Source organism: Cricetulus griseus, chromosome 3 (genome assembly GCF_003668045.3).
Source record: "Cricetulus griseus strain 17A/GY chromosome 3, alternate assembly CriGri-PICRH-1.0, whole genome shotgun sequence".
Taxonomy (NCBI): Eukaryota; Metazoa; Chordata; class Mammalia; order Rodentia; family Cricetidae; genus Cricetulus; species Cricetulus griseus.
Window position 1 is genome coordinate 77,272,746 of NC_048596.1, and position 27,666 is coordinate 77,300,411.

The 27,666-nt window shown below is 43.2% G+C and overlaps 1 protein-coding gene across 3 annotated transcripts in view; it reads right to left on the bottom strand.

Annotated features, from left to right (window-relative positions):
* Nucleotides 1–15,771: 15,771 nt before the first annotated feature.
* Nucleotides 15,772–27,666, bottom strand: part of Lcmt1 (leucine carboxyl methyltransferase 1) — a 48,790-nt gene continuing 36,895 nt past the window's right edge. For all 3 annotated transcript variants that reach the window (XM_027410308.2, XM_027410307.2, XM_027410309.1), the window contains 5 exons: nt 24,294–24,414; nt 20,684–20,785; nt 19,584–19,675; nt 17,760–17,857; nt 15,772–16,002 (listed from right to left, as the gene is read on the bottom strand). In XM_027410308.2, the coding sequence (XP_027266109.1) occupies nt 15,980–16,002; nt 17,760–17,857; nt 19,584–19,675; nt 20,684–20,785; nt 24,294–24,414 (436 nt within the window). In that variant the 3' untranslated portion in view covers nt 15,772–15,979. The remainder of the gene's footprint in view (nt 16,003–17,759; nt 17,858–19,583; nt 19,676–20,683; nt 20,786–24,293; nt 24,415–27,666) is intronic.

Sequence of the window (27,666 nt, forward strand, 5' to 3'; positions counted from 1 at the left end):
TGTACAAATCTGATTGCTCTAAGTGGAATTATATTTGTCCCCAGGGCTCATCCATGGTGCAGGTCTCGGCATTCCATTCCTTCTTATGACCAGTAATAGTCCACTGAATCTTATACGCCACATTTCACTCTTGGAAATCTCCTGCCTAAGCCTCCATAGGGTTACAGGTGTGGCCGTCTTGCCTGCCCTTAATTGGTTTTAATCTCCTTGTTTCCAGTATAAATGGCTGTGGTCCTCTGCAGTCTCTCTTCTCTTACATTCTTTCCCCTGCTCCATCTCTGCGATGGATATCAGTTAAGACTTAACTCTTCTTTCCTTTGACAATAGCACCCTGACTATGCTTGGGGAAGCCATCCTTCCTCCAACCTCAGTTCACATGAGTTGGGTAGCACTGTTCCCACCAATGCTCAGCTCCCCAAAATGATGTCATCTCCAACCTTTGGGGCATGGGACCTTGCTCACCAGACATTCCACCTCACAGGCCACACTCACTGGCTCAGGGATTTCTGGTCATGGAAAGTACCCTTTCTCTGTGGCTTGCTGAGAGAGAGGGTGCAAACCAGGAGGTGCTGGGGGCCACGCTCACCTCTGTGACAGAAAAGCAAGAGAAGGACAGAGATCCTCAGAGGAGAGCAGAGCCATGTGTAGAGCAAGACTGGTGGCCCATATGGACCCTGGGTCTAGCCATCTGTTTTGCTCAGGTCCCTTCCTTAAGTCACTTCAAGTTGGGGGTTTCACTTGCCAAAAAAGGAAGGAAGGAAAGCCCTGCTTGCTGCCTCCATGGGCTTTTCAGACTTCAGAATGTCTAGGAGCCATTAAGCCAGACACATCAGAGCAAGGAGGCATGTCCCTGGTCTCCTTGACCACCAACATTGCTCACGGTAAAAGGAAAGTCTACACTTTAGTCATCTTTCAGCACACCTATCTATCCAGGAGAGAGATGAATAACAGACACTATCTCAAGAGTTTATAGGCATCACAGTCAACATAACTAGCTGTTCCATGAGATAGAAAGTGAGAGCAAAAGTCACACTCAGAGAAATTGCCCTGGACTTTGTGACATCACCAATGACCTGACCCCAGAGTCAACAATAGGCCAGACACCCTTCTTTGTCACACTTTCAGGAATGCTGACAGTATGAGGAGTCATTCTCCACCATCCTTTCAGGCATGCAAATGTCCCCTTTGAGAATTAAGAAACAGCAGTGATCTATATGTCCCTCTGAGGCCTCAGTACCACAGGCCAAGAAAGGAAGAGTGTCAGGGTCCCAGCCAGAAGCCTAATTAGGGGACTTAGGGATATGGTGACCTCTGACTGAAGCCACAAGTTTTCACTGTGGGTGAGCCAAGGCTTTCCCAACAAGAATGGAAATGAAGTGACACTGGTCTTCAAGGAGAGCAGGACTCCAGACGGCAGGAAGGAGTGACGAGACAAAGGGTTAAGGACCTAGTTGAGTGTGCTGTGTAGTCAGCCTGGAGCTGGCTTGTTGAGTAAGAGCTAGATACTGAGAGGAGGTGAAGTGCCAATGTGAGATGGGGTTGAAGCCTAAACGAACACAAGTTAGTGGGCCAATGGCTCAGTCAGGGAAGCGCTTGCAGTGTAAGCATGAGAACCCGAGCTTGACACCCAGTGCCCCTATAAAGAAAAGCTGGACACAGCCTCTAATCCCAGTGCTCAGGAGATGGAGATAAGAGGAACCCCAGAGCTCACTAGCAAGCTAGTTTATATCAAGTTCCAGGTTCTGTGGGAGTCCCTGTTTCAAAACATAAGGTGGGGGTTGGGAGGCTGGAGAGATGGCTCAGTGGTTCAAAGCATTTGTTCTTGTAGAGGTTTGGTTCCCAGCATGCACACAGAGTTCACAATCATAAATAATTCCAGGTTCAGGGGATCCCAAAGCCTCCTCTGACCTCTGCAGTTACTAGCATGTACATGGTGCACATACATATATACAGTGAGGCAAAACACACATACACATAAAATGAAAATTAATAAATCTTAAAAAAGAATAAGGTGAAGAGAAGCTAAGGAGGACACACTCAACATTGGTGTCTGGTCTCTATATAAGCACTCACACACAAGCACACACACACAGAGAGAAATAGAGGTGGGTGCATGGATGCCAATGGATAACACCAGACACAATGGGCTATGGCCTCATTTAATGTACCCAGTCCTCTTCGGGAGGTGGGTTTTATAATTATTACTTTTTTAAAAAAATTCTGGAACTGAGTAGTCAAGGCTCAGAGAGGTAAAGGGCAGACCACGTGGCCAGACCAAACCCCCTGAGAACAACAAAACTGGAGCTGACCAAGTGGACCCCCAAAGCCAGTGCCTCATCCTTTTCATTTGTCTAACCTGGTGAAATGCCGTTTACAATGTTTCCTTTGGACCTCTTCAGGTTTCAGTTGCACGCTGCAAACCATTTGTTTCCATCAACATGGTTACACTGGTGGAGAGAGTAAGCAAGAAAGACACACCGTAGGTAGTATGTATGGACAAGGTTCTCCATTCCAGGCTGCATAGGGAAAAATACAAACAATCCTATCAACTCCAATTACAACACCAAAAAGCTTTTGACAGGTAAACACTATCAGGCAAAGATAAGGCAAGCATTGCATTTCAAGGAATTCTTGACTTAAAGCCAGGACAAATAAAAATTAAATGAGTTCTTTTAGACACAAGAATATGTATGGAAATTACTAGGTTTGCAGTTAGTGGCTAAAGGTACCTACATAGTGTGAGGAAAGCTGGGCTGTCTGGTTTTAAAAAGAAAGAAAGAAAGAAAGAAAGAAAGAAAGAAAGAAAGAAAGAAAGAAAGAAAGAAAAAGAAAAAAAAAACAAAGTTGAAACTGAATCCTCAAAATAAATACTAAGTGAACCAAAGGTCACCATGTAAGGGGAACCATAGCAGCACTAAAATAAAACATGGTGAGCATCCCTGTAAAGATGGTGGAGAGGTGTGACCTAATGTGAGGCACTCTCGTAAAGGAGCCCATCATTCCTCCTGAGACACAAAGCAGACCTTGTAAATCAGAAGAGTCATCACCAGAAACAAGGCCCAAAACTGGGGGAAAGAACTTTACATGCAGGTTCAGTGTCACGCAGATATGAATCATCTGTGAATGTGCAAGATATTGGTTAGCTAATTAGCATCATAGTAAAGTAGGACTTACAAGAATTTTAGTGAAAATAGTTTTGTGAAATAAAAACCATTGGGAGTATTTGAGCAGAACTATTAAAAAAAAAAAAGACGCAGTGTTATTATCTCTACTGTGTAAAAAGTTATCACAGGCACTGGGGACATGGTAAAATGTTGGTCCCACAGCATGAGGACCCAAGTTTAGATGCCCAGTACTCACGTAAAAAGCCAGGAGTAGTAGCACTCACCTAGTCTGTGAAGGTGAGGACAGAGGATCCTGGGATTTTCCCAGCAGCTAGTCTGACTGAGTCAGTTAGGTCCAAGTGCAATGAGAGACCCTGCTCAAAGGTTAGGTGCAGGGTGATGGAGGAAGCACCCGTTGGGACCTCTGGCCTCCACATCCACCTATTTACATGTGTGCCCGCCCCCAACACACACACACACATGGAAATCTTATCAATTATGAAAAAAGTCACAGAGGAAAATAAGCCAAAGACACAATCTGGAAATTGATAAGTAATGAACTCACAGGTGGGGGAAAAAAAAAAAGCCCTGGGAACTAAATGAAGAACAAGCAGATAAACGTGGAGATGTCTGAACTTGGCAACTAAAAGGTGATTAATATCCAGTGCCATTCAGGATGTGGTAACACAGGCTTTCTCGTGTGTACTTGAGCAGAATGTAAATATGCATAAGTAGAAATCAAAGAGTAGATGGTCACACACATTGGCTCAATAACTATTTCTAGGGTCCACACAGGGATGTTCACTGCTGAACTACTTACAGTAACAAATTAGAATTACTGCACACAGGACACAGAGCAGTTGACTAAGTAAGCGGTGTGTAGCCGACATGTGTGTTAGAGGTTGGCAAACTATGCCCCTGGGCCAACTGTGGATAGTGGTTTGTTATGTTATGGAGTACAAATTGAAAGAATTTCACATTTTAATAATTATTAAAAATATATAACTTCTTCCTGTTCCATAAAATAAAAAATGCTTATAATCTAGACTTATGGAGAAAGAAGGACTACTAATCTTTGGTTTTTGTTTTTTGTGGGGGGGGAGTTGGTATTTTTTTGAGACAGGGTTTCTATGTGTAACAGCCCTAGCTGTCCTGGAACTCACTCTGTAGACCAGGCTGGCCTCAAACTTACAGAGATCCACCTGCCTCTGCTTCCTGAGTACTGGGATTAAAGGCATGCGGCACCACCGCCCAACTTAATCTTTGTTTTTGATCTCTATGTATTTTAGAAATGTTGGAGTAAAAAGACAATTAACGAACTTAGGAGGCATATGTAGGGGAATCATGAGTTCAAAGCCAGCCTGAACTACATAGCAAATTTCAGACCAACCTGACTTGTATAATGAGACTCTATTTGAAAAACAAGCAAATGAATTCCAGTGGGTGGAAACACTTCTGGAATCCCACACTTGAGAGGCAGAGGCAGGGGAACCTGCTTGAGCTACATAATAAGTTCAAAGCTAGCCTGAGCTAAGTAAGAGCCTGTCTTGAGGGGCAGGGAGAGAAAGGAGAAAGGAAGGAAAACAACAAAATCAACAATAAAGTTAATTTATAAAACAGAATGTGCAGTATGATTCCATGTAAGTAAACTAAATTCAAACCCAATATGGAATTGCCTACACAGAGAGGTATCTACAATATGGTGGCCTGTGAACAGTTATCATCTTTGAATGGTCTTTTAAAGTATGTATTTTAAATTCTCCTGAAGACTAATCTAAACAGATATCATGCTAAGTGGTGTATGGTGTTAGCTCTCTCTAAACCACCCTAAGTCCCACACAGCAAGAGTCAGGGAAACACAACAAACTGATATTTAGTATATTAGTTATGATTACAATAGTGACATTAACATTAGGGGTTTTGAGATTCAGACGTTAGCCCCTCACATCTCTTCTGTTGTTTCTTTTTCTTTTCTTTTCTTTTCTTTTTTTTTTTTTTTGGTTTTTTTTTTTTTTTTTTTGTTTTTTTCAAGACAGGGTTTCTCTGTGTAGCTTTGGAGCCTATCCTGGCACTTGCTCTGGAGACCAGGCTGGCCTGGAACTCACAGAGATCCACCTGCCTCTGTCTCCCGAGTGCTGGGATTAAAGGCATGCACCACCAACGCCCGGCCTCTTCTGTTGTTTGTTGCTTTGCTTTGAGACAGTTTCCCCAGGTAGCCCACACTGGCCTGTACTTGTGATCCTCCAGCCTAAGCCTCTTGAGTGCTAGGATTAGAGATGCTACGTGTAACTACCTATACCATTCTTTTAAAGTTCCTTGACATTTCGCATATGTATATAATGAAATGTGGTCATTTTAACCCCCATTCCTGACTTTAGCCCCCTCCCTGGTGAACCCCTTCTTCTTCTCCCAAAGCCCCCTTCTGCTTTCATGTCTTTGTGTGCATCCTTGTGACTCCTTGGGTTTAGTTAAGGGTGCTTGCAGAAATATGTATGGGAGACTATTTAGTGGAGCATGGGAACTATCAGTGATTACACCACTGAAGAAAAAGACTCCCCTGTCCCCATCACCCATTAACACCAATAGCCCCTCAGAGAAGGATAGGTGACTGAGTCACTATTCTGTTGTTATGATGAAACAGCATGACCCAAGCAACTTATAAAAGAAAGCATTTAATTGGGGGCTTGCTTACAGTTTCAAATAGTCAGCATGAACATCATGGCAGAAAGCATGGTGGCAGGAAGACAGGCATGACATTTTGACTACTTACTTATGAGTGTCTGCATTATTCACCATCCACCAAATAGGAAGTTTTTCTAGGGCATGTTGAGAACAGCACTGATTTATAGCTAGAGAGATAACTATTTAGAAAGCAGGTGGACATGTCCACCTAGCAGAACAATGGCAGTAGGAACTCTATCTTTAAAGTTTATAACTTCCTTAGCCACAGGCCCTTGAGAGCATCAGAGGAGGTCAGGAGCCTGTGGCTAGGGAAGTCATGAAGAAACAAATGTGTGACGATAGTTTGAGTTCTGAGAAAGAAGGGAATTGTCTGCAATTAGCTCAACCATACACCATTCCATCACACTGAAAATAATTCTGTAGTTTAGAACTGAAGAAAGAGGTGAGTCATGGAAATTGAAAAGTGAGCCTAGGATAGCCCCAAATGTTCTCAGGAATTTAGTTCATAAAGCTTTTGGTGAACTTGAAGGAATAGGAAGGAAACAGGCTGACCTCTGAGGGAACCAAAAGAGCCAGATTTTTGTTTTTATCTGCATAAGAAAATAATTCTAGGTATAGCACATTTTAAATGTTAAAAGATGTGGAAGATTTTGTATCAGGATGGGTGGTGCCCACTTCGGTGGCCTATGTGGTGGTGTGAATGAGGAGGTCCCCCACAGGTTCAGACATTTGAACCCTTGCTACCCATTTGGTGGTGCTGTTTGAAGAAACTGTAAAAACTGGGTAGTGGTGCTTTGCTGGACAAGTGTATTACTGGGACCAGGCTTTGATGTGTATAGTCTTGTTCCACTTCCTGTTTGTTCTTTCTACTTTAGGGTTCAGGTTGAGTTTGTGAGTTCTTGGTTCCTGCTCAGGCCACCATGCCTGCTTCTGTCTGCCATGCTTACTGCCATGATGGACTCTAATGCCTCTAGAACCATAAGCACAAATAAACACTTCCTTCTATTAGTAGTACACAGGAGTGCAAACTTGTACAGCCACTTTGAAAATCAGTATGGTGGTTTCTCAAAAATTGCGAATCAACCTCAAGACCCAGCAATATCACTCTTGGGCATATACCCAAAGGAGGCACACTCACACCACAAGAACACTTGCTTAACAATGTCCATAGCAGCATTATTCGTAAATAGCCAGAACCTGGAATCAACCTAGATGCCCCTCAACTGAAGAATGGATAAAGAAATGTGGTACATTTACACAATGGAGCATTACTCAGCTGTTAAAAACAATTACATTAGGAAATTTATTGGTAAATGGATGGAACTAGAAAAGATCATTCTGAGTGAGGTAACCAGACCCAGAAAGACAAACATGGTATGTACTCACTCATAATTGAATATTGGCTATAAAGAAAATGAGGAAAACGCTACAACCCACAGACCCAAAAAAGCTAAGTAACAAAGGAGGGCTCAGTGTGGGAATGATGAATCTCACTGTGATGGGGAAATAGAATGGACATTGCCAGTGGATGGGAGATAGAGCTGGAAGGGGGAATGGGGCTGGGAACAGGATGGAGCATGTTGGGGGAAGATGGAGGGAGAGAGTACAGAGAGAGACATCTGGCATCTGGGGGCATCTCTGAGATGAGCTAGAAATTTAGAGAAATAGAAACTCCCAGGACTCTATGACACCAAGACTCCTAGCAATGGGGAATTCAGAGCCTGAACCGGCCATCTCCTGTAAGCAGGTAATACTTCCAGTGGATAGATTGGAATACCAACCCAGCCACAGACCTTTTCACCTACAACTTGTCCTGCCTACAAAATGTGCTGGGGTAAAGATGGCTCCGAAACTGAAACTGTGGGAGTGATCAACTGATGACTGACCCAGCTGGAGACCCATACCCTGAGAGGGAGCTCAACCCTGAGGGCCAGGACACAGAGGTGAGATACCTCAGAGACCTAGGATAGAATCAGACATGACTGACAAAAAAGTCAATGAGATGATTCCTAATGATATTCTGCTATTCTCAGATTGGTGCCTAGTCCAATTGTCATCAGAGATGCTTCACACGGCAACTTACAGAAACAGATACTGAGACCCAGTGTTCCATCCCCAGCACTGCACTAAGAGAGAGAGAGAGAGAGAGAGAGAGAGAGAGAGAGAGAGAGAGAGGACTACAACTTGAGCATTATCCTGATCCTTGTGTTCACAGTGCAGTGTCCACACTGGTGCTTCTAACTACTCACTTGTCTCGTTGAACCCAGAGCAAAAGACTGCAGTGAAGACAGGAGCCAAGTGGGAAAAGAGTAGGGTAGCAGGGTGAGGGGGAACAGAACAGGGCTGAGGGGCTGGAGATGTGTAAAGGAGTGTTTCTCAGACTCTGAAAAAAACTCCCCTCTAAAAAGTCTTTATAGACATTGTTCCCTAGTCACCTGTAACACCACACAGACACCTCTGTTTAAGGCCTTGGGAAGGATATTCTTAGGGAGGGATATAATAACCATCCCCCTCAAACAGTTTTTCCCTATTCTTCTTTTAGTGAAAATTGATTTTTTTAATACAATAAATTCAGGTTATGGTTTACCCTCCCAAAAATCCACCAAGATCTTCCCTACCTCCCCTCCTATCTGAATCCACACCTTTCCTGCCTTTCCTTAGAAAACAAACAAGCATATAAAGAATAATAACAAAATATGCTAAAACATAAACAGAGAAAAATAGCCAAAGACAAAACATACACACACACACAAAAAAAAAAAAAAACACATACAGACACAGAGACACACACATTTGTACACGTAGGAATCCCACAAAAACAGAAAACTAGAGGCTATAATATATGCACAAAGGATCTGTAAAGTTAAAAAGAGAGAGAAAAGAAAAAGGAAAAAAATGTGCTGACAAACATTATGAGACAAAGAGCCTCCAAATGTGCTTCACTTTGTGTTGGTCATCTACCGCTGGGCATGGGGCCTACCCATGGTTTATTTTTTTATTTTATTTTTTTTGTTTTTGTTTTTTGGTTTTTCGAGACAGGCTTTCTCTGTGGTTTTAGAGGCCGTCCTGAAACTAGCTCTTGTAGACCAGGCTGGTCTCTAACTCACATAGATCCGCCTGCCTCTGCCTCCCGAGTGCTGGGATTAAAGGCCTGCGCCACCACCGCCCGGCCCTACCCATGGTTTATATCCCCAGTGAGACTCCACTGGAGAAAACTAGTATTTCATTTGTGACTGGTTATCAATTGGAGATGTTAGACCCCAGGAAAACTCAGGCCCGCAGGACCTGAGTCACCCAGGTCCGCAGTCACCCCAATCACCAAGCAGAGTCAAAAACTTGCTGCAAACTGCATGAGGCTTTATTGTTGTTTAACGAGCTAACCCCATGTTAGCTCGGGTCTTTCACCCACCCGCCATGGCAGATGGCTAGCAAAGACAGTTCCAACCGGCTGCATAGAGATCTCGTAGGGCAGCATAAGGGGAGTGTCTAGGGGTACGCACAGGCTCACCATTGGTGTGCCTCCAGGCTTGGAGGGCTTGCCCTGTGTTGATTGGCCAACTGGTTGTTATGGCCCATAGGCCCTCCCAGGGTAGTTGCTATGCTCTGCACGTCATTGCTGTGCACTTGTCCGTAAAGCACACCCAGAGCCATAAAGCATAGTGCCACCAGCTAACTTCTGATTGGTTCCTTGCCATGAGGCAGGCATCTGACTTCTAGTGACTAGGACAAGGTCATGGCAAGCATGTGTTACTGTCATGGCTGCCAAAATGGGGAGCTAGTCCCTTCAGAGATTGCTTCTGGGTTAGGGATGGGAGTTTGTATTCACTTCTCTCAGTGCTGGGGCCCCAGCTGGTACAGACCTGTGCAGGCCCTATGCATGCTGCCACAGCTCTGAGGCTCATATGTGTGTTGGTCCTACTCCGTTTTGAAGGCCTTATTTCCTTAGTGTGTTCCATCCTTTCTGGCTCTTATAATCTTTCTACCTCCTCTTCTGCAGGGTTTCCTGAGCCTTGAGGGGAGAGATTTAGGACTGAGTATGAAGGTCGCCCATTCTCTGCACATGGTCTGGCTGTGGGTCTCTGTATTTATTCCCATATACTACGGGAGAAAGGGTCTCTGATGATGGCCATGTGAGACACTAATCTATGAATACAGCAGAATGTAGTTAGAAGTCGTTTTATTGCTACGTTCTTTTAGAACAAGTATTTGGTTTTCCCCTAAGTTCCTGGCCTATCTGGTCTCAGTTTCCTGGCCATCAGAGCAGAATGGGGGTTGGTGTGGTGGTTTGAATGAGAATGGCCCACACTGGCTCATATATTTGAGTTCTTATCATCAAGGAGTAGAACTATTTGAAAGGATTAGGAGGTATGGCCTTGTTGGAGAAAGTGTCGGGGGGGGGGGGCTTTGAGATTTCAAAAGCCCATGGCAGGCCCAGAGTGTCTCTCTCTGTTTCTGCATATGGATTGGGATGTAAATCGCTTAGCTCCAGGGCCCTGCTTGCCAGAAACTGTAAACAAGTCCCCAGTTAAATGCTTTCCTTTATAAGATTACCACAGTGATGATTTCTCTTTCATAACAACAGAACAGTGACTAAGACAGGTAGGCTCCATCTCATGGGGTGGGCCTTAAATTCCATCAGATATTGATTAGCTACTCTCAAAAATTTTGTGTCACTATTGCATTAGCACATGTTCCAGACAGGTCATACTGTAGAAAGGTTTGTAACTAAGTTGGTGTTTACATTTCTCCTTTGGTAGCATGCAGAGTATCTTCCAGTACCATGAACACTAGTGCATAGGGGTGAAGGCTCTATGTAGGCATCAGCTTGCCTTCTCCCTGTTCAATGAGTTGTGTAGGTGTTGTCAGCAATAGGATCTTACTGTCAGCTTGTGGGGAGCAACCAATAGTTGCCTTGGCAATAGCATGGGTTGTTTGGGGGTTCCCATGGGAACCATTAGATAGAAACCATTTCTGACACTGGAAGCTTCATTTGGTGACAAGAGATGTCCAGCTGGGGCTCCATCTCTCCCACTATTTGGCAATTTCATTTAGATCACCTTCATACACGTATATATATTTGAAGATTCTACTGCATTAGTTTCCTTAGTTTTAGCTACCCATCCCTATATCCCACTCTTAACCTCCTCATTATTTGATCCTCCCATTCATTTCTCCACCCTATCCATCCATAACTATTCTGTTCTATTTCCCCTTCCTTAGGAAGGGGAAGATTCATCCCTTCCCCACTATCCCCTTACTCTATATTTACCTAACCTCTGTGGTTATATGGGATGGAGTTTGTGTATTGAGGACTTAACAGCTAATTTCCACATATAAGCAAATACATACCATATTTGTCATTCTGCATCTGGGTTACTTCACCGAGGATTTTTTTTTCCTAGCTCCACCCATTGACCTGGTAATTTCATGATTTTTTTAACAGCTGAGTAATATTCCATTATGCAAATATAGCACATTTTCTTTCTCCAATCATTTGTTGACAGACATCTAAGTTATTTACAATTTTTGGCTATTATGAATACAGCAGAAATAGACATGGTTGAGCAAGTGTCTCTGCAGTAAGATGAAACATCCTTTGGGTATATGTCCAAGTATGGTATATCTAGATCTTAAGATAGATCTATTCCCTGATTCCTGAAGAACTGCCACACTGATTTCCATAGTGACTGTACAAGTTTGTACTCCCACCAGCAAAGACTGAGGGCTTCCTGTACTTTTCACCTGCAGTCATTTGTTTTATTGATCTTGGCCATTCTGACTGGTATGAGATAAAATGTTAAAATAGTTTTGATTTGTATTCTCTGATAACTAAAAATGGTGAACACTTCTTTAAGAGCTTCTCTGCCATTTGAGTGTCCTCTTTTGAGAGTTCTAGGACTAGATCTGTACCCCGTTTTTTGTTTTCAAAACAGGGTTTTTCTGTATATCCCTGTCTGTCCTGGAACTCACTCTGTAGACCAAGCTGGCCTTGAACTCAGAGATCTGCCTGGGAGTAAAAGTGAGCACACCACCACCTGGCTTGTACCCCACTTTTCAATTGGGTTGCTTGCTTTCTTGATGTCCAGTTTTTTTAGTTCTTTGTATATTTTAGATATTAGCCTCCAATCAGATGTGTAGTTGGTAAAAATCTTATTCTATTTTGTAGCCCATTTTGTCCAAAGGATGGTGTCCTTTGCCTTACAGAAGTGTTTCAGTTTCATGATGTCCCATTTATTAATTGATGTTCTTAGTGCCTGCGCTGTTGGTGTCTTGTTCAGAAAATATTTTCCTGTGTCAATGAGTTCAAGCCTATTCCCCACTTTCTCCTGTCAACTCAGTGTATCTAGTCTTAAGTTGAGGACTTTAACCAATTTGGAGTTGAGTTTTGTGTAGGGTAATAAACATGGATCTATTTGCATTTTTCTACATGCAGCCATCCAGTTCGACTATCACTATTATTGATGGTTTTTTCCATTGTTTATTTTTGATTTCCTTATAAAAAATCAAGTGTCAAGTGTCCATGGGTATATAGACTTATGTCTGGGTCTTTAATAAGATTCCATTGATCAGTGTTTCTGTTGATGATGTTAATACCATGCTGATTTTATTACTATAGATCTATACTACAATTTGACACCAGAGATAGTGATGCCTCAAGAAGTTCTTTTTATTATTCAAGAGTATTTTCACTATCTCGTGTGTGTGTGTGTGTGTGTGTGTGTGTGTGTGTGTGTGTGTGTGTGTGTCCCTATGAAACTGAAAATGTCATTTCAAGTCTGTGAAGGATAATTTTGGAATACTGATTATAGATTGCTTTTCATAGGGTGGTCATTTTCATTCTATTAATCCTACTGACCCATGAGCATGGAAATTCTTACCATCTTCTACTATCTTCTTCATTTTTTTAAAATTCAGTATCATACAGTTTTTATCATACAAGCCTTTCACTTGCTTTATTAAAGTCACCCAAAATATTTTTCAAAGTGATTATGAAGGGTGTTTCCCTGATTCCTTTCTCATTCCACTTGTAATTCATATGTAAGAAGGCTACTGATTTTGTGTGTTAATTTTGCTACTTTGCTGAAAGTGTTTATCAGCTGTAAAAGTTTCATAGTAGAATTTTACAGCCACTTTTGTGTACTATCATATCATCTGCAAATAAATATATTTTGACTTCTTCCCTTCCTGTTGGTATCTCCTTGATCTCCTTTGGTTGTCTTATCACTCTAAAGCTTCTACTACTATAATGAATAGTGATTAGTTAGGGTTCTCTAGAGTAACAGAAATGATTTAGTAGACTGACTTTTAGGCTGTGGTCCAGCTAATCTAACAATGGCTGGCTGTGAATGGAAGTTCCAAAAATCCAGTAGTTGTTCAGTCCACCAGGCTGGATGCCTCAGCTTGTCTTTAATGTACACAAATGTAATCAAAGGAAAGGACTTGCTAGTGATGGCAAGAGCAAGCAGGCAAGTAGAAAAAGCTTCCTTCTTCCATATTCTTGTATAGGCTTCTAGTAGAAGTCAAGGCCCAGATTAGAGGCAAGTCTTCCACCTCTACAGGGCTGGATTAAAAGTGTGTCTTCCCGTCTTGAAGGATAGAATTGAAATTAAGCAAAAATTAGAAGTTAAGTAAATTTCCCTCTTCAAATTAAGCAAAATAAATAAAGAAATAATAAATAAATAATCTCTCACAGGTGTGCCCCATCTGGGGGTTTTCCTTATTCCGAGATGTAGTCAAGTTGACAACCAAGAATAGACATCACAAATAGATATGGAGAGAGTGGACGACTTTGTCTTGTTCCTGATTTTAGTGGAAATGCTTTAAATTTCTATCCATTAGGTTTATGTTAGATGTAGACTTGCAGTAAATTGCCTCTATTGTTTTGTGGTATGTTCCTTTATCCCTAATCTTTCCAGGACTTTTATCATGAAGGTCTGTTGGATTTTGTCAAAGGCATTTTCTACATCTAATGAGATAATAATGTGGTTTTTATTTTTCAGTATTTTTATATGGTGAATTACATTTATTGATTTACATGTTGAGCCATCCTGGCATCTCTGGGATGAAGCCTACTTGATTGTGGTGAGTGATCTTTTTGATGTGTTCTTGGTTTACAAATATTTTATTGAAAAGTTTTGCATCTATGTTCATAAGGGAAACTTCTGTAGTTCTTTCTTTGTTAAGTATGTGGTTTAAGTATCAGAATAACTTTGGCCTTGTGGAAAGAATTAGGCAATGTACTATTTGCATCTATTTTGTGGAGTAATTTGAGGAGTATTGGCCTTAACTCTTCTTTGAAAGTTTGGTAGAATTCTGTGCTAAACCATCTGGCTCTGGGCTTTTAGTGGTTGGGAGACTTTGACTTCTGTTTTATTGAGGCTTATGGGTCCCTTTAAATTATTTATCTGTTCTTGATTTAACTGTGGTAGGTGGTATACATCAGACAGCAGGAAGAGAATGCTACTCTGGGAGTGGCTTGAGCATCTGAGACTTCAAGGCCCACCCCCTAGTGACACACTTCCTCCAACAAAACCACATCTATTCCAGCAAGGCCACACCTCCTAATAGTGTCACTCCCTATGAACCTATGGGATCCATTTTCTTTCAAACTGCCACAGGCTACCAAAAAAAAAAAAACAAAAAAATGCCCACATTTACCAGTGGTTATGTGCTTTTATGCTTATTCCACTCGTTATCTTATTAAATCACAGACTTGCTCCATTAGACTGAGCTTCCCACTATGGCCCTAGGGAGTTTTTTTGTTTGTTTGTTTGAAGATTTATTTCATTATGTACACAGTATTCTGCCTGTATGTATGCCTGCATACCAGTAGAGGGCACCAGATCTCATTATAGATGGTTGTGAGCCACCATGTGGTTGCTGGGAATTGAACTCAGGACCTCTGGAAGAGCAGACAGTACTCTTAACCTCTGAGCCATCTCTCCAGCCCCTTGGCCTTTTTAGCTTCTAGAAGTTGCTTATATTCCTTATTTCTTGGCCCTTTCCACCATCTTCAGAGCCCATCCCTGCACAATCCGTCACTACCTGTTGTCAGGTTGCGTTCTTGTCTGGCTATGTGGACCCTTATGATTGCATCAGAGCCCCAAATGACCCAACCATCTTGTTTTGAGACCCTATCTTAAACTCATTGGCAAAATACCCATCTGCCACAGGAGACACATGTACAGGTTTCAAGGAGCTAGGGTATTTTTTTAATGGTTTACCTTTTTTAAAAAAATCTTTTTATTTTACATACTAGTCCCAGTTCCCCCTCCCTCCCCTCTTCCTGCTCCCCCCACCTTCCACCCACACCACACCCCATCCACTCCTCAGAGAGGGTGAGGCCTCCCATGGGGAAACAGCAAAGCTGTCATATCACTTTGAGGCAGGACTATTCCCCCCCCCCTCCTCCCCGTCCCCTATCTAGGCTGAGCAAGGTAACCCTCCATAGGGAATGGGTTCCAAAAAACCAGTTCATGCACTAGGGATAAATTCTGGTCCCACTGCCAGTGGCCCCATAAACTTCCCAGGCCACACAACTGTCACCCACAGTCAGAGGGTCCAGTTCGGTCCTATGAAGGTTCCCCAGCTATCAGTTCGGAGTGAGTGAGCTCCCACTAGGCTCGGGTCAGTTGTTTCTGTGGGTTTCCCCATCATGGTCTTGACCCCTTTGGTGCTAGGGTATTTTAAGAAGACATTATCCAACCTGCCATGACAACTGTAATGAAAGAGGCAAGTAAGCCCAACTAAGGTAGCAGCAACACCAGAGAAGAGCTCCAGCATCTGTGGCAGGTCAAGGGTCAAGGGTCAGGGACCATGAGGTGTTGCAATAAAGAGCACAGGGAGGAGTAAATTCCCAAATGGATTCTGACTCACAGGATAAACCAGGGTCTGAGTAAGACTCAGGATCCTGAGTTTTAGCTGCCATAGATGTGAACCCTTGGCCGCCCCACAGAGCAAAGAATGTCAACGGATACCAGCAAAGTTCAACACACAGACAAATGGCAAGTGAGATTTATTTAAACAATGATAAGTGACAGGAACAGGACCTGGTGTGACCACCTTTGTAACCAAGAGTTCTTCTGGATGTGCAATAAGGCCAACAGTAGAGATGAGGCTACCCATCCCTCAGGGGGCCCAGGGCACTCCCTCGGCTAAACTCAGCTTCCACCTCAGCACGAACCTTCAACAGATTAATAGGTTATCTCCTTCAAACCTAAGGGAAGGAAACACAGGTACAGTCAGATGCCTGTGCCAGAGCAAAGGCACTGGGGTGGGGGGCAGCACTGCTACATGCCCATGTGCTGGCCCTGGGCACCAGCACAACTCACTGCTGGACATTGGACTCTTCCTGTGTGAAATAAGACTTCAGAAGAAAGTGAGAGGTCAGGCCAGCTTTTATTTATGGGTGGTTTAAAATGGATTAAGAAAGCATTTCATAACAATTTATGGGCTCTCAGCACTAAATGTCTAAAATCTACCTGCTAACTGCTGAACTTTGAGCAAGCACAGAGCTGGTTCTTCACTGTGTGCTGACACACCAAAGCAGCCTCGGACATTAGAATGCTTATTATCCTAACCTGGGCGTGCTGGTGCACACCTGTAAACACAGTGCTTGGGAGGCTGAGGCAGGAGGACCACAAGTCTGAGGCCAGCCTGGGTTTCAGACCACCCTGTTCCCAAAGCACACCAAACAAACAAACAACAAAAAAAAGCAGTTCAACTTATTGTTTAATGACAGTTAACTTAAAACTCATTAGAAACCTGTATTTCCTAAAGTTTGGGAAGGTTAAGTACATTCAGGCATAGCCTTGTAATAGAATTTAATACCCTCATTACAGTTCTATTCTTTGAGAAGTTAGTAACAAGGGAAAAAATGCTTATGTTAAATGATGAAATTGGAAAACGCAGGAGTTCAGTTATATGAACATTTAATTCAGCTCTACTGAAGATAAGACAAGAGTTCAGCATAAGGGCAGAGGGTGGAGCCCAGGGCAGTGTTGAACCCGCCTCATGGTTTCTCTGCTTTCGTATGTGTGAGGCACTTGAAACCTCAAAACATGAAGCCAGGTGATGCACACCTGGGAGGCTAAAGTAGGAAGAATGCCAGGTTTAAGACCAGGCTGCTTTACACATCTCCAACAACCAAACCAGAAAGGTGAATAAAGAAATAAATTTTTTTTTAAAACAGTAGAGGAAGCATAACTAACTGCTGCCCAAGACCAGGCCACAGGCAGAGAGCTTCTGTGCTCTTCTTTTCCAAGTTTTCCAAGTTTCCAACTACGATTTCCTTTATTAGGAGTAGGTTCCAATATAAAAAAACAATAAAGGGATTTCCATCCAAAACCATGCTGGAAGGACTTTGTGAGCTGAACTGCAGAGCCCAAGGAGGCTGGACTACCAGCTGTCACTCAGATCACACTGTGGAAAGCCACCAGGGACCTGGAATAACCAGCTACTGGGAAGCAAGGACAACTGGGCCAGGAGTCAGCAGAGGCTGTATCCAAACCTGGAGAGCCAGGTACTGAGGTCCCTGCTTGAACCTCATGGTCTTGCATGCCTCTGTCGGGAAACTACACCTCAACCCTAAAGAGAAGGGAGAAACTGCCCTGGAAGCTCCGTGGGTCTTTTAGAAAGCAAATGATCTGTGAGTTAGTATCTAGTAAACATGGCTATGAGCTGGTAAAAGGGCAAACACTGATTATTTTTAAGATTATTAACCTCTCAAGGTTTTCAATCTTCCCAAGTGCAGAAATCCCATGGCAGGCCTGACAAGGGTTGGCTGGCTGGCTGGCTGGCTGTGTAGGGATTTGTGGTTTAAAGAGTTCACCTAATTCTGTGCTATAAACCCTGCGAGAGCAACGATGACTTCCCCGAGTACAATGTGGGTATGCATACATGTTTCTCTAGTTCTCTGAACCTGAGCTGCCTGGTGTGCCTTTCATTCCTGGGAGAAGACGCACACTCTCTTACCGAGCTCCTGGCCTCCACGGGTGGCCCAGCACAGGCAGTAATGGCGCATGAGCTGCTCTAGAAGCTCCAGTTCATCCAGGAACTCGAGGGATTCTATTCTGTGCACAAGTCAGAACAGGAGATGCGGATCACAGTTAAGAAGGAAGATGCTGGCCCACAGTTATGACATGTTCATGATACCACATGGAAAGAATTTGGACACACAACCGTATACATGCTATGGCTTACCAGAAAGCAGGCATGGGAAGGGTCTGGAGAGATGGCTCAGCGAGGTTAGGGCACTAACTAGAGGATCCAGGTTCAATTTTCAGCACCCACCCACCTGGAGGCTCACAACTGTCCTTAACTCCAGTTCCAGGGGATCTGGTTCCCTCTTCTAGCCTCTGGGGACACCAGATACACAATGCATGTGCACATATATACAGGCAAAACACTCATAACACATGAAATTAAAATAAATTTCTGGGGCTGGAGGGATGGCTCAGAGGTTAAGAACACTGACTGCTCTTCCAAAGGTCCTGAGTTCAATTCCCAGCAACCACATGGTGACCCACAACCATCTGTAGTGGGATCTGTGCCCTCTTCTGGCCTGCAGGCACACATGTAGACAGAGTGCTATATACATAGTAAATAAATAAATCTTAAAAAAATAAATAAAATTCCAAAAGGAAGAAAGAGTGCTGGCAGTTTAGCTCAGGGGAACAGCACATACTTAAAATATACAGTCTTAAAGAAAGGAGAAGGAGAATAAAGGAGTAGGAAGAAAAGGAGGCGCAGGAGAACAAGGAAGGGTGAGAAGAGAAAGGAAAAGGGGAAGGAGGGTTACCTCCAAAGTCAAGACAAAAAAACTAGAGAGGTATCTGGAATGCTAGTGGCAAAGGACTACTTTCTTTGCCCTGTAACTCTTTCATAGATTTCTAAAACTTCAGTATGATCTTATAACAGACTCCACATTGCACCTCTAGGTCTTCAAAGGAAAAGGCAAGGGACAAATGAAAAATGAACCAAGCAGGCACCAGCACAAATATACATCCCCACAGCAATGTTCCCTAGCCCTGCCTTAATGGAGATACTAAAACAAATGAGATGCGAGACGATGCAAGTCAATGTCTGGATCTGGCCATTTTAAGATTTTTTTAAAAATTACCACAATATCAGTTGTTCTTATGTACATTGCTATGCAAGCATGTAAACAAAATATGAAGGCCTCAATATTTTGATATTACAAATATAAATATGATCCATTAAGCTTTAAGAAGGGAGTATGATTTCTGCGACCACTGTGTATAGTATGAACCCACCGATCTAGAAGCCAGAGTCTATGTAGCAATAAATATTTATCTGTGTATGGGGACCATCTGAGAATAGGTCCAACTTGTTAATGAGGGCTAAGTACCATGTAAACGTACAAGACTCCAGGCCCTCAACATGAAATAGGGTTTTTTTATGAAATAGTTTTAGAACAATGAATATATTGTTCTTTTATAACAAAGGAAGAGTCCATTTAAAGATGTTATCCTAAGTTTTATCCTTTAGAAGTCATAGGCAATATTTCTCCAAGATAAAGATTACACAAAGTTTCCATTGCAGAGGTGTCTCTGGGAATTTTCCGGGTGTAACTGCTTATTTCGGTTCAAATCATCTGTTTTAGCAAAGGTGCTATCTCAGCCAGTGGCTAATGAGTTACTCTCCTAAGCTTTTATGAATGTTTACCTTATTTCAAAATAAGTCTGGTCAAGGTTAGCTTTGTGCTCACACTAAAGAACACAGACAGTCAGCCTCTGACTCCCAGTCATCTGGAGCCTGGGCTCGGCACTCACATACCTGTTCACCTCTGCCCGAGGAAGCCCACTGTACAGCTCCATCATGTTCACCGCGGATGCCGTCTCCCACCCATTCAATAGCAGCCGTTCCTTCTGAAAGGGGGTGGAGAGACATAGATGATTCCAAGCCCAGCATATAAGCCTGAGACTAAGGCACACAGGATTTCTCTAAGAGCAGTTGTTTCAAAAGCCCACACCCAGTCCCTTTTCCTTTCAGTTTGCCATTTTCTATATGCACATGCAATGTTTTCCTCGGGAAACCCATGAGAGCGTAGGAATAGAAAGAAAAAACTTCTATGGACAACACACAATCTGCCTCAATCTACTAAGTGGCAGGATTATAGATGTGAACTACCTCACTCAGCTTTCTAAACATGTCACTTGGTAGTCATGTGGCAAAGCTTATTTAAATGGTGGCAGGTATGGGAGGTTATCTCCAGCAAATAAATGGCTTTTTCTCTTTTAAAGGGACTACTACAGATTAAGAGAGATACAAAGCTATATTAATCATATATAAAGAGTGATTATGGATAGATGCCAAGTCAAATACACTAACTATAAAACATGAAGCTGGTCTGAGGATCCAATGCATGAAGGAACTATCATTGAGTTGTGAGGAGTAATCACAGTAACATTATCCTGGACGGAAGACCAACAGTAGGAGGGTCTTTAACAAGCATTTAGGGTGAAAACACGTATTACCTAGTAAATGTCTAAAAATATTCTGACAACACCAACATATAATATTGGCGGGGGGGGGGGGGGGGACAATACTGAAAATACTGACAATTGCTGAAGCTGGCTGATAGGATATGAGTGTTCGCTGTACTTTTCTTTCTACTTTTATGCTTGTCTGAAATTTTGCATAATAGAAAGTAAATTGTGCAAGAAATTTGCATAATGTAAACAAACGAGCTGTAGGAAATGTAAATTTGTGTTTTCTATATCAAAGGGACAGGTAGGACTTGAGTTCTCCTACCATCAGGGGCACTCTCTGCCTGTGTCATAGGCATAACAGGGCTTCTCATGGTGTATCTGCCACGGAGAGTGTCCTGCACTGCTGCCTACAGGAATTAGCAAGTGCTCAGTATCTGCTCTGACCTGAGACTCTAGTGACTTGCAGGTTTCCACTCCTGCGAGGTCACACTGTCGCCTCCGGAGGTTTTCAATCATGATCTGCCCAAACCGGTCATCCATGTTCACCTGAGAAGGGAAAAAGCTGGTTAGCCACAACCTTAAAGGTCTGTGTCCTAAGTAAGCAAAACACAATATCCAGTCAAGGCTAACATTTGGTAATACACACAGGAGCAGCTCAGAAGGGTTGTGTGACACAAAACTAAGCTGGGACACCCCCCACAAAGGGCAGCACACACTCACATGCTCACCTAGTACAACAATTCCATTGTTGGCAGAGGCTCACATACATGTGCAAAGATGCAATGTTATGTGTAACTGGAAGAATATGGGAAGAAATACTTATTAAGTTCAATCAATTCTATTACTGTCATAAAACGAAATACCATATAGCTGTGAAAGCAGGCAAGAAAAATACAGAGATAGGCACAGAACTACTTTAAGGTAAACTCTTAACAGCAAAGTATAGCTGGGCAGTGGCAGCACACACCTTTAATCCCAGCACTTGGGAGGCAAAGGCAGACAGATCTCTGGGAGTTCAAGGCCAGCCTGGTCTACAGAGCTAGTTCCAAAACAGCCAGGGCTACACAAAGAAATCCTGTCTTGAAACATTCCCCATCCACAAAAAAGAAGCAACAGCAGCAAAGTATAGTGTTGGTGAGAGGGCTCAGCAGGTAGTCACTTGTTGCCAAGCCTGACTACCTAAATTCAATCCCCAGGATTCACATGATAGAAGAGAACCAACTCCAACAGGTTGTCCTCTGACTTACACACACACACACCCCATGGCACATGTGTGCCCATATACATGCATACATAAACATATATAAAAATAAATTTAAGCAAATGTAAAAAATAAATGTAAGTAAATAAATGTAAACAAAAATTAGAAGAAGCGAAGCATAGAGAAATATGAAATGTCACATACAAGGGAACAGAAAGACATCACTTTACCAGTAAGTAAGACACCCGCCCTGCAGCCAGACCAGCAGCAATGCTGTCCTCTCTTGTGCCTCAGGAAAGAAGGGGTCTGAGAGCACAGTCTTCCTCACTTTATTGCTGGGGCTTGAATCCTGGCTTGATAATAGCTGTGACCCTGGAGAAACTGGGCAACTTAACTCTACCAGGGCAGTACTAATGCTAACCTTATGGATTTGTACAATAATGAAGTAAGCAAATACATGAAAAACATACAGCAGTGCCAAGCATAGGTATGTGAAAAACAAAGTGTGCACTAACGTCACCGGATTATCAACAAGGCTTTGTCACTGCAAACAACTTCCTAGGAAAAGCACGCAAGCACTGATCTACATTGTGAGGCTGGATGGTTGAGGACAGTTGACTTAAGTTTCATTTCTATTGACAGAGTGAGGATGGTGGGAGCTGAACCAGGTGAGGAACAGCTGGGGCAGTGCACTGAAATCTGGCAGTTGCAGGCGTGCTCATGAATGGAAGGCCTTGAGTTAGAGCTAACCCACTACCTTCCAGAGTGTGCTAGATAAATGCTTCTGCACAGAGAGCACAGAAAAGATGGGAGAACAAAGCAGCACACACAGAGTGTGCTAGAAAAATTCTTCTGCACAGAGAGCACAGAAGAGATGGGTGAACAAAACAGCACACACACACAACATGTGTCAGTTATTCATTCTCTATGGGTGTGCATGCCCATGCAGTCACATCAAGAGAAAAGCTGAGGGCTGGCTTCCATGGCCAGTGGTCCTGGAGGGAAGACAGGCTGAGGAATGTTTGCAGTTGTAAAGTGGGAAGGAGGGCAGACAGCCAACCAAGAGCCAGCAACTCCAGAACCTGAACCCAGACTGGAATAGGGAAGGAGACACTGAACCCCAGTCTAGCCTGGACCTGTCCACAATTATACTATATGGCCAAGTCTCCTCATTGATCTTACATGCAATGAAATAAAAAGGAAATAATAAAGTAGCTGAGGTAGGGCTACACAGTGAGATTCCCATTAAAAAAAAAATAAAAAAAAGCTGGTTATTATGGTACACACTGGAATCCCAATATGATCACCAAAATTTGAGACTAGCCTGGTCTACACAACAAGTTTCTGGCTAGCCACGGTTTGCAGTAAGACTCTATCTCAAAAAAACTAAGTAGGGCTGGAAAGATGGCACAGAGGTTAAGAGCACTGGCTGCTCTTGCAGAGGACCTGAGTTCAATTCCCAGCAACCACATGGTGACTCACAACCACCTATAATTAGATCTGGTGCCCTCTTCTGGCATGCAGGCAATATGCAGGAAAACACTGTGTTTATACTAAATAAGTAAATCTTAAAAAAAAAAAAAAAAAAAAAAAGGCAAAAACTAAGTAAGTAATAAAAACAGCTAGCATGCATTCTGCTTGTTACATGCCTACTGCTGTGTAGCATCTCATGAATTTCTACAAGGTAAGCAATAAGCAGCAAAGAACTGTGGCTAGGGAGGTGGCTCCATGGGTAAGAGTTTGCTACACAAACCTGATCTAGTTTAGATGCTCAGTACCCACATAAAGAGTCAGTTTGCCCACACGTAACTATAATCCAGTCCTGCAGGTATGGTGGCCATTCAGCCTAGCCAAAAAAACTTCAAGCTCCAGGCTCAGTGAGAGATCCCATCTCAAGGGAACAAGGCAGAGAACAACAGAGTCTCCACATGGTACATGTGAGTGTATAATCGCCCCCACCCCTTCTAGCAGTAAACAGCTAGAGCTCAGAAGAAGCTGAACAGCCCACACTTCAGAACTGGGTGGTGCCACAGGTGCAGATGTACATACTAACTCATGTGTGTTTCACAACACACTAGGAAGCAGGGGTATTACTATTCTCAAGTGAGGAAACAGAGGCACAGAGAATGTATGCAACTTGCCATACAGAATTCAGACTCAAGCTGAATCATTTGAAAGCTCCAAAAGGTTTTTGCTCCCCCCCCCCCCCCCCCCCGTAGCCACTAGACCAATGTCAGTGATTGTAGGACTAGGGCATTTTACACTTTACCAATAAGTATACAGGAGTATATTAAACTTCCCTTACAAAATTAGCTCTTAGAATTCTCGGTTCTAAGAAAATCCTGGCTGGACCTAAGAAGTGGCCACTCCAGGCCCATCAGTCCCCACCCTTCCACACTGTTCACAATGGCCACACTAAGCTGCCTCGGTCTCCAACCTCCACATCACTGACAAGTAACCTCTCCAGTCCCCTTAGGTAACACCTTCCACTCTACTCATGAGTGGCAGTCCCAGGTCCCTTAGTCTCCATCCTCCTCACCAGTCACAAATAGTCAATGTCTTCCATTGGCATCCCTGCTTGTCTAAGAGCCTTTGAGTTTGCTCCTTCTTTTAACATAGCCAAAATTACCTCAAATCATGTTCTATGATTCTGTAGATAAAACAATGATAAAATAAAAATTTAAAAACTTTCCCCAAAATCTCTGCTAATAGCTGGTGGGAAGTCAAGAGACCAAGAGAAACGCGCTGCTAGAACAGACTGATGGCTGTAGACAGAAGGAACTGAACAAGGAAGGACAGAGGCAAAGCTGTACTGGAAGCCCATGCAAAATCCAACTCTCAGGAAACTCTTACCTGCTCGTAGTTTATAAACATGGCTGTCTCAAAACTGCTGGCTGCCCACTTTAGGAGGCTGGCTGACTGCTCTGGAGTCATGTAAACCAGCACACATTCAGTTATCAGGAGTGTTGGCAATCTTAAGGAAAAAGAAAGGAGGTAAATATGTTTTCATCAAGTGAAGACATCAACTTATGCAAACATTGTACCACTGGCAGTTCATATTCAAGAAACTCAGACACAGCAAGCACTGTATGATCAATGTCTAGTACAAGTGTCAAGAGACACAGCTACAGGAAAGAGAACAAGGGGCAGGGATCTGTCTCTCAGTATGTGGGGTGGACTGCAGAAAAGGAAACAGATCTGCTCCTGTTGGGTAGATACTGCCCTGGAGCAAAGGAACCCTGCAGATTCTCCCATCACAAGAGTTTGCCCTTCCCTGGAACTGGGGCTGCTTAGGCCCTTGTTCTGTCCTAAGGGAAGCAGCAAACATTGTGGTGATCGCCCGAATGGAGCCTGACCTCTTCCTACAATGGAATCCCAACTGAAGATGAGTGGACTTGGGGCCAGGTGTTGGGAAGCGAATGAAGCATCTTGGCTGATGGTTGTCAGCTGGCCCATCTGCCGGTTGCTCAAGTGGAGCTATCATCCTGCCTGGCCTCAAGAGAGAACCTCCCAGCTCAGTCCAGCCAACTCACAGCATCCTTAGCCACACGTGAGCTGTTTCAAACCCCTGAGCTGGAATATGCAGGAATTACTAATACTCACTTAACAAAACCTAATCCCTCATAAGTGAAGGTTTGCCATAAAGAGCTGAAAAACAAAGACTTGGGAGTATAATTCAGTGATTCAGTGCTTGCCTGGCACGTATGGGACCCTACATTCCACCCAAAACACCAAATTAAAAAAAAAAAATTTAAAAGCTAAAAACAATGTTGTTTTGAATGGTTATGTTCCTCAAGAAATTCCATTATTAGTATGCCTGTGAGAAATTATCTTGACTGAGCTAAGACTCCTGATAATGAGGATGCCACAGTCACCTAGAAGCATCCAACCCAGTCAATCCACAGGTAACTTGCTCACTAGCATCCTCTCAAAGTACAAACATAAGGACACCATGTCCTTGAATATCAATACATCATCCAGCCAAAGGAAGAATATGCTACATGCTATAATCTGAAAACTGTTGTTGGGAAACCCAAGGGACAAGAAGCCTGAACTCAGCATTCACCGACTCTCTTCTCTTTCATCCTGTAACACATACCTGAGAGCCAACTCATAAAAAAGGTTTACTTTGGCACACAGTTTCAGAGTTTCCATCCAAGACCAGCTGGCCCTGTTGCTTTGGGCCCATGGCCAGGCTCCATATAGCCAGAAACAAATGGCAAAAAGGTATACTTCATAACCAGGAGCAGAGGAAGGAATGGACTGTGGCTTCAGCATCCTTCAGGAACATGTTCCCAATGTAACTCCAAGTTCCCCTTTCAAGAGATTCCACTCCTTCCTGCTAACAGCACCATGGCCTGGAAACCAACAGTGTTCTCTGAATACTCAGTGAAGACACAGACTGCATGGCAGCACGAGGCCATTAGAGTCATCCCTCACATGGGACAGGTGGGCCTACAAGTCCTACTAAGAATAACACTGTGGCCGGGCGTTGGTGGCGCACACCTTTAATCCCAGCACTCGGGAGGCAGAGGCAGGCGGATCTCTGTGAGTTCGAGACCAGCCTGGTCTACAAGAGCTAGTTCCAGGACAGCCTCCAAAGCCACAGAGAAACCCTGTCTCGAAAAACCAAAAAAAAGAAGAAAAAAAGAATAACACTGTGGCTGAGTGTAAGCTGAATAGGTCAAGAAGGGTGTCAACATGCAGAGACACGAGGTCCCACACTGACAATGGCAGATGAGTTAGAAAATTCATGAAGACTTGATGCTCCCCTTTCTCTCCATCTCCCGGAGCTCGCCCATGTTTCACATCCATTCTTACCCCCTCTCACCTTACTCAGAAGAACAGGGGTCCGTCCTTCCCCTGCCCCAGGGACGGCTAAGCTGAGCATCTTCCCACCTCTATCCCCAAAATATACTTGTCCTGGCACTTACTTCCCCAGCTGCTCATTTCTTTAACATTCTGCAATGGATGCTTTGCCTTGGCTTTTTCTTTTAAGTAACATTCCCTTTACTACATGTGCTGCTATGTACTAACTTCAAATATTCACCCCAATGTCATCTTCATCTGTGTAGACACCTCCCACTACATGTTGAAACGCAGTCTGACTTTTTCCAGCATCCTGGTTGTAAATCCGCACGTCATTCCCCTCCTCTCCACAAAGGGGTGCTCCCAGAAACTTGGTGTGGAAGACCCTTCTATTCACTTATAAGTCACTTCTGCAAGTTGGAGTGTGAGTTTTACAGGTCTGGTCTCACAATGAGGGTATTATTCTGCAACTTGATTTCTAATCATTTTTCTCTCCATGTTGATTTGAGTCATGCACTTCATGTTTTATTCACCTACTATCCTTCTAGTAGGCGTTTCTAGCTTTCTGCTACTCTGCTTGCTTTAATAAACACCCAGTTTAAACAGAAAGCACCTTGTTTGGAAAATACACCCAAAGTGGAACTTTTATATCACACATTACAACTCTGCTAGCTACTTCTCAACGCTTATCACTATGGCTTGTAGCCAGTTCACTCCACTCAGTGAGTCACTGCAGCCTACTCCCTACCACCCACATCCTCACCAACACTATATACAGCCAGATTTACACATTCTTGCCATCTTGGTGGGAGGAAACCATAATTTCATCTGATGGCTACACTGGTTAGACAGTCCCGGAAGATATGCACACATCATATATCCTGACATCTGGTCACATTCACTTCCACCTATTTTTGGCATTTATGGAGCACTTTTCATGAGCGATGGTGATGTGCAATATTTAACTATGTAAAGATGTGTTACATTTGCTTTTGCTGTGGAATATAACTGTGTAAAGGTGTGTTTCATTTGTCTAATGATGTAAGGATGTGTCACATTTGTTTATGCTGCTGAACATAAACTGTGTAAAGATGTGTTCCATTTGTTTAATCATGAAAAGATGTGTTGCTGTTTCACCTTACCTGCCTAAAGCACCTGACTGGTCTAATAAAGAGCTGAACAACCAGATAGGTAGAATAATAATAGCTAGGCAGAAAAAGGATAAGCAAGGTTGGCAGGCAGAGAGAATAAATAGGAGGAGAAATCTAGGCAAAAGAGAGAGAAAAGGAGGGCTGGAGAGATAGCTCAGAGGTTAAGAGCACTGACTGCTCTTCCAGAGGTCATGAGTTCAATTCCCAGCAACCACATGGTGGCTCACAACCATCCGTCATTAGATCTGGTGCCCTCTTCTGGTGTG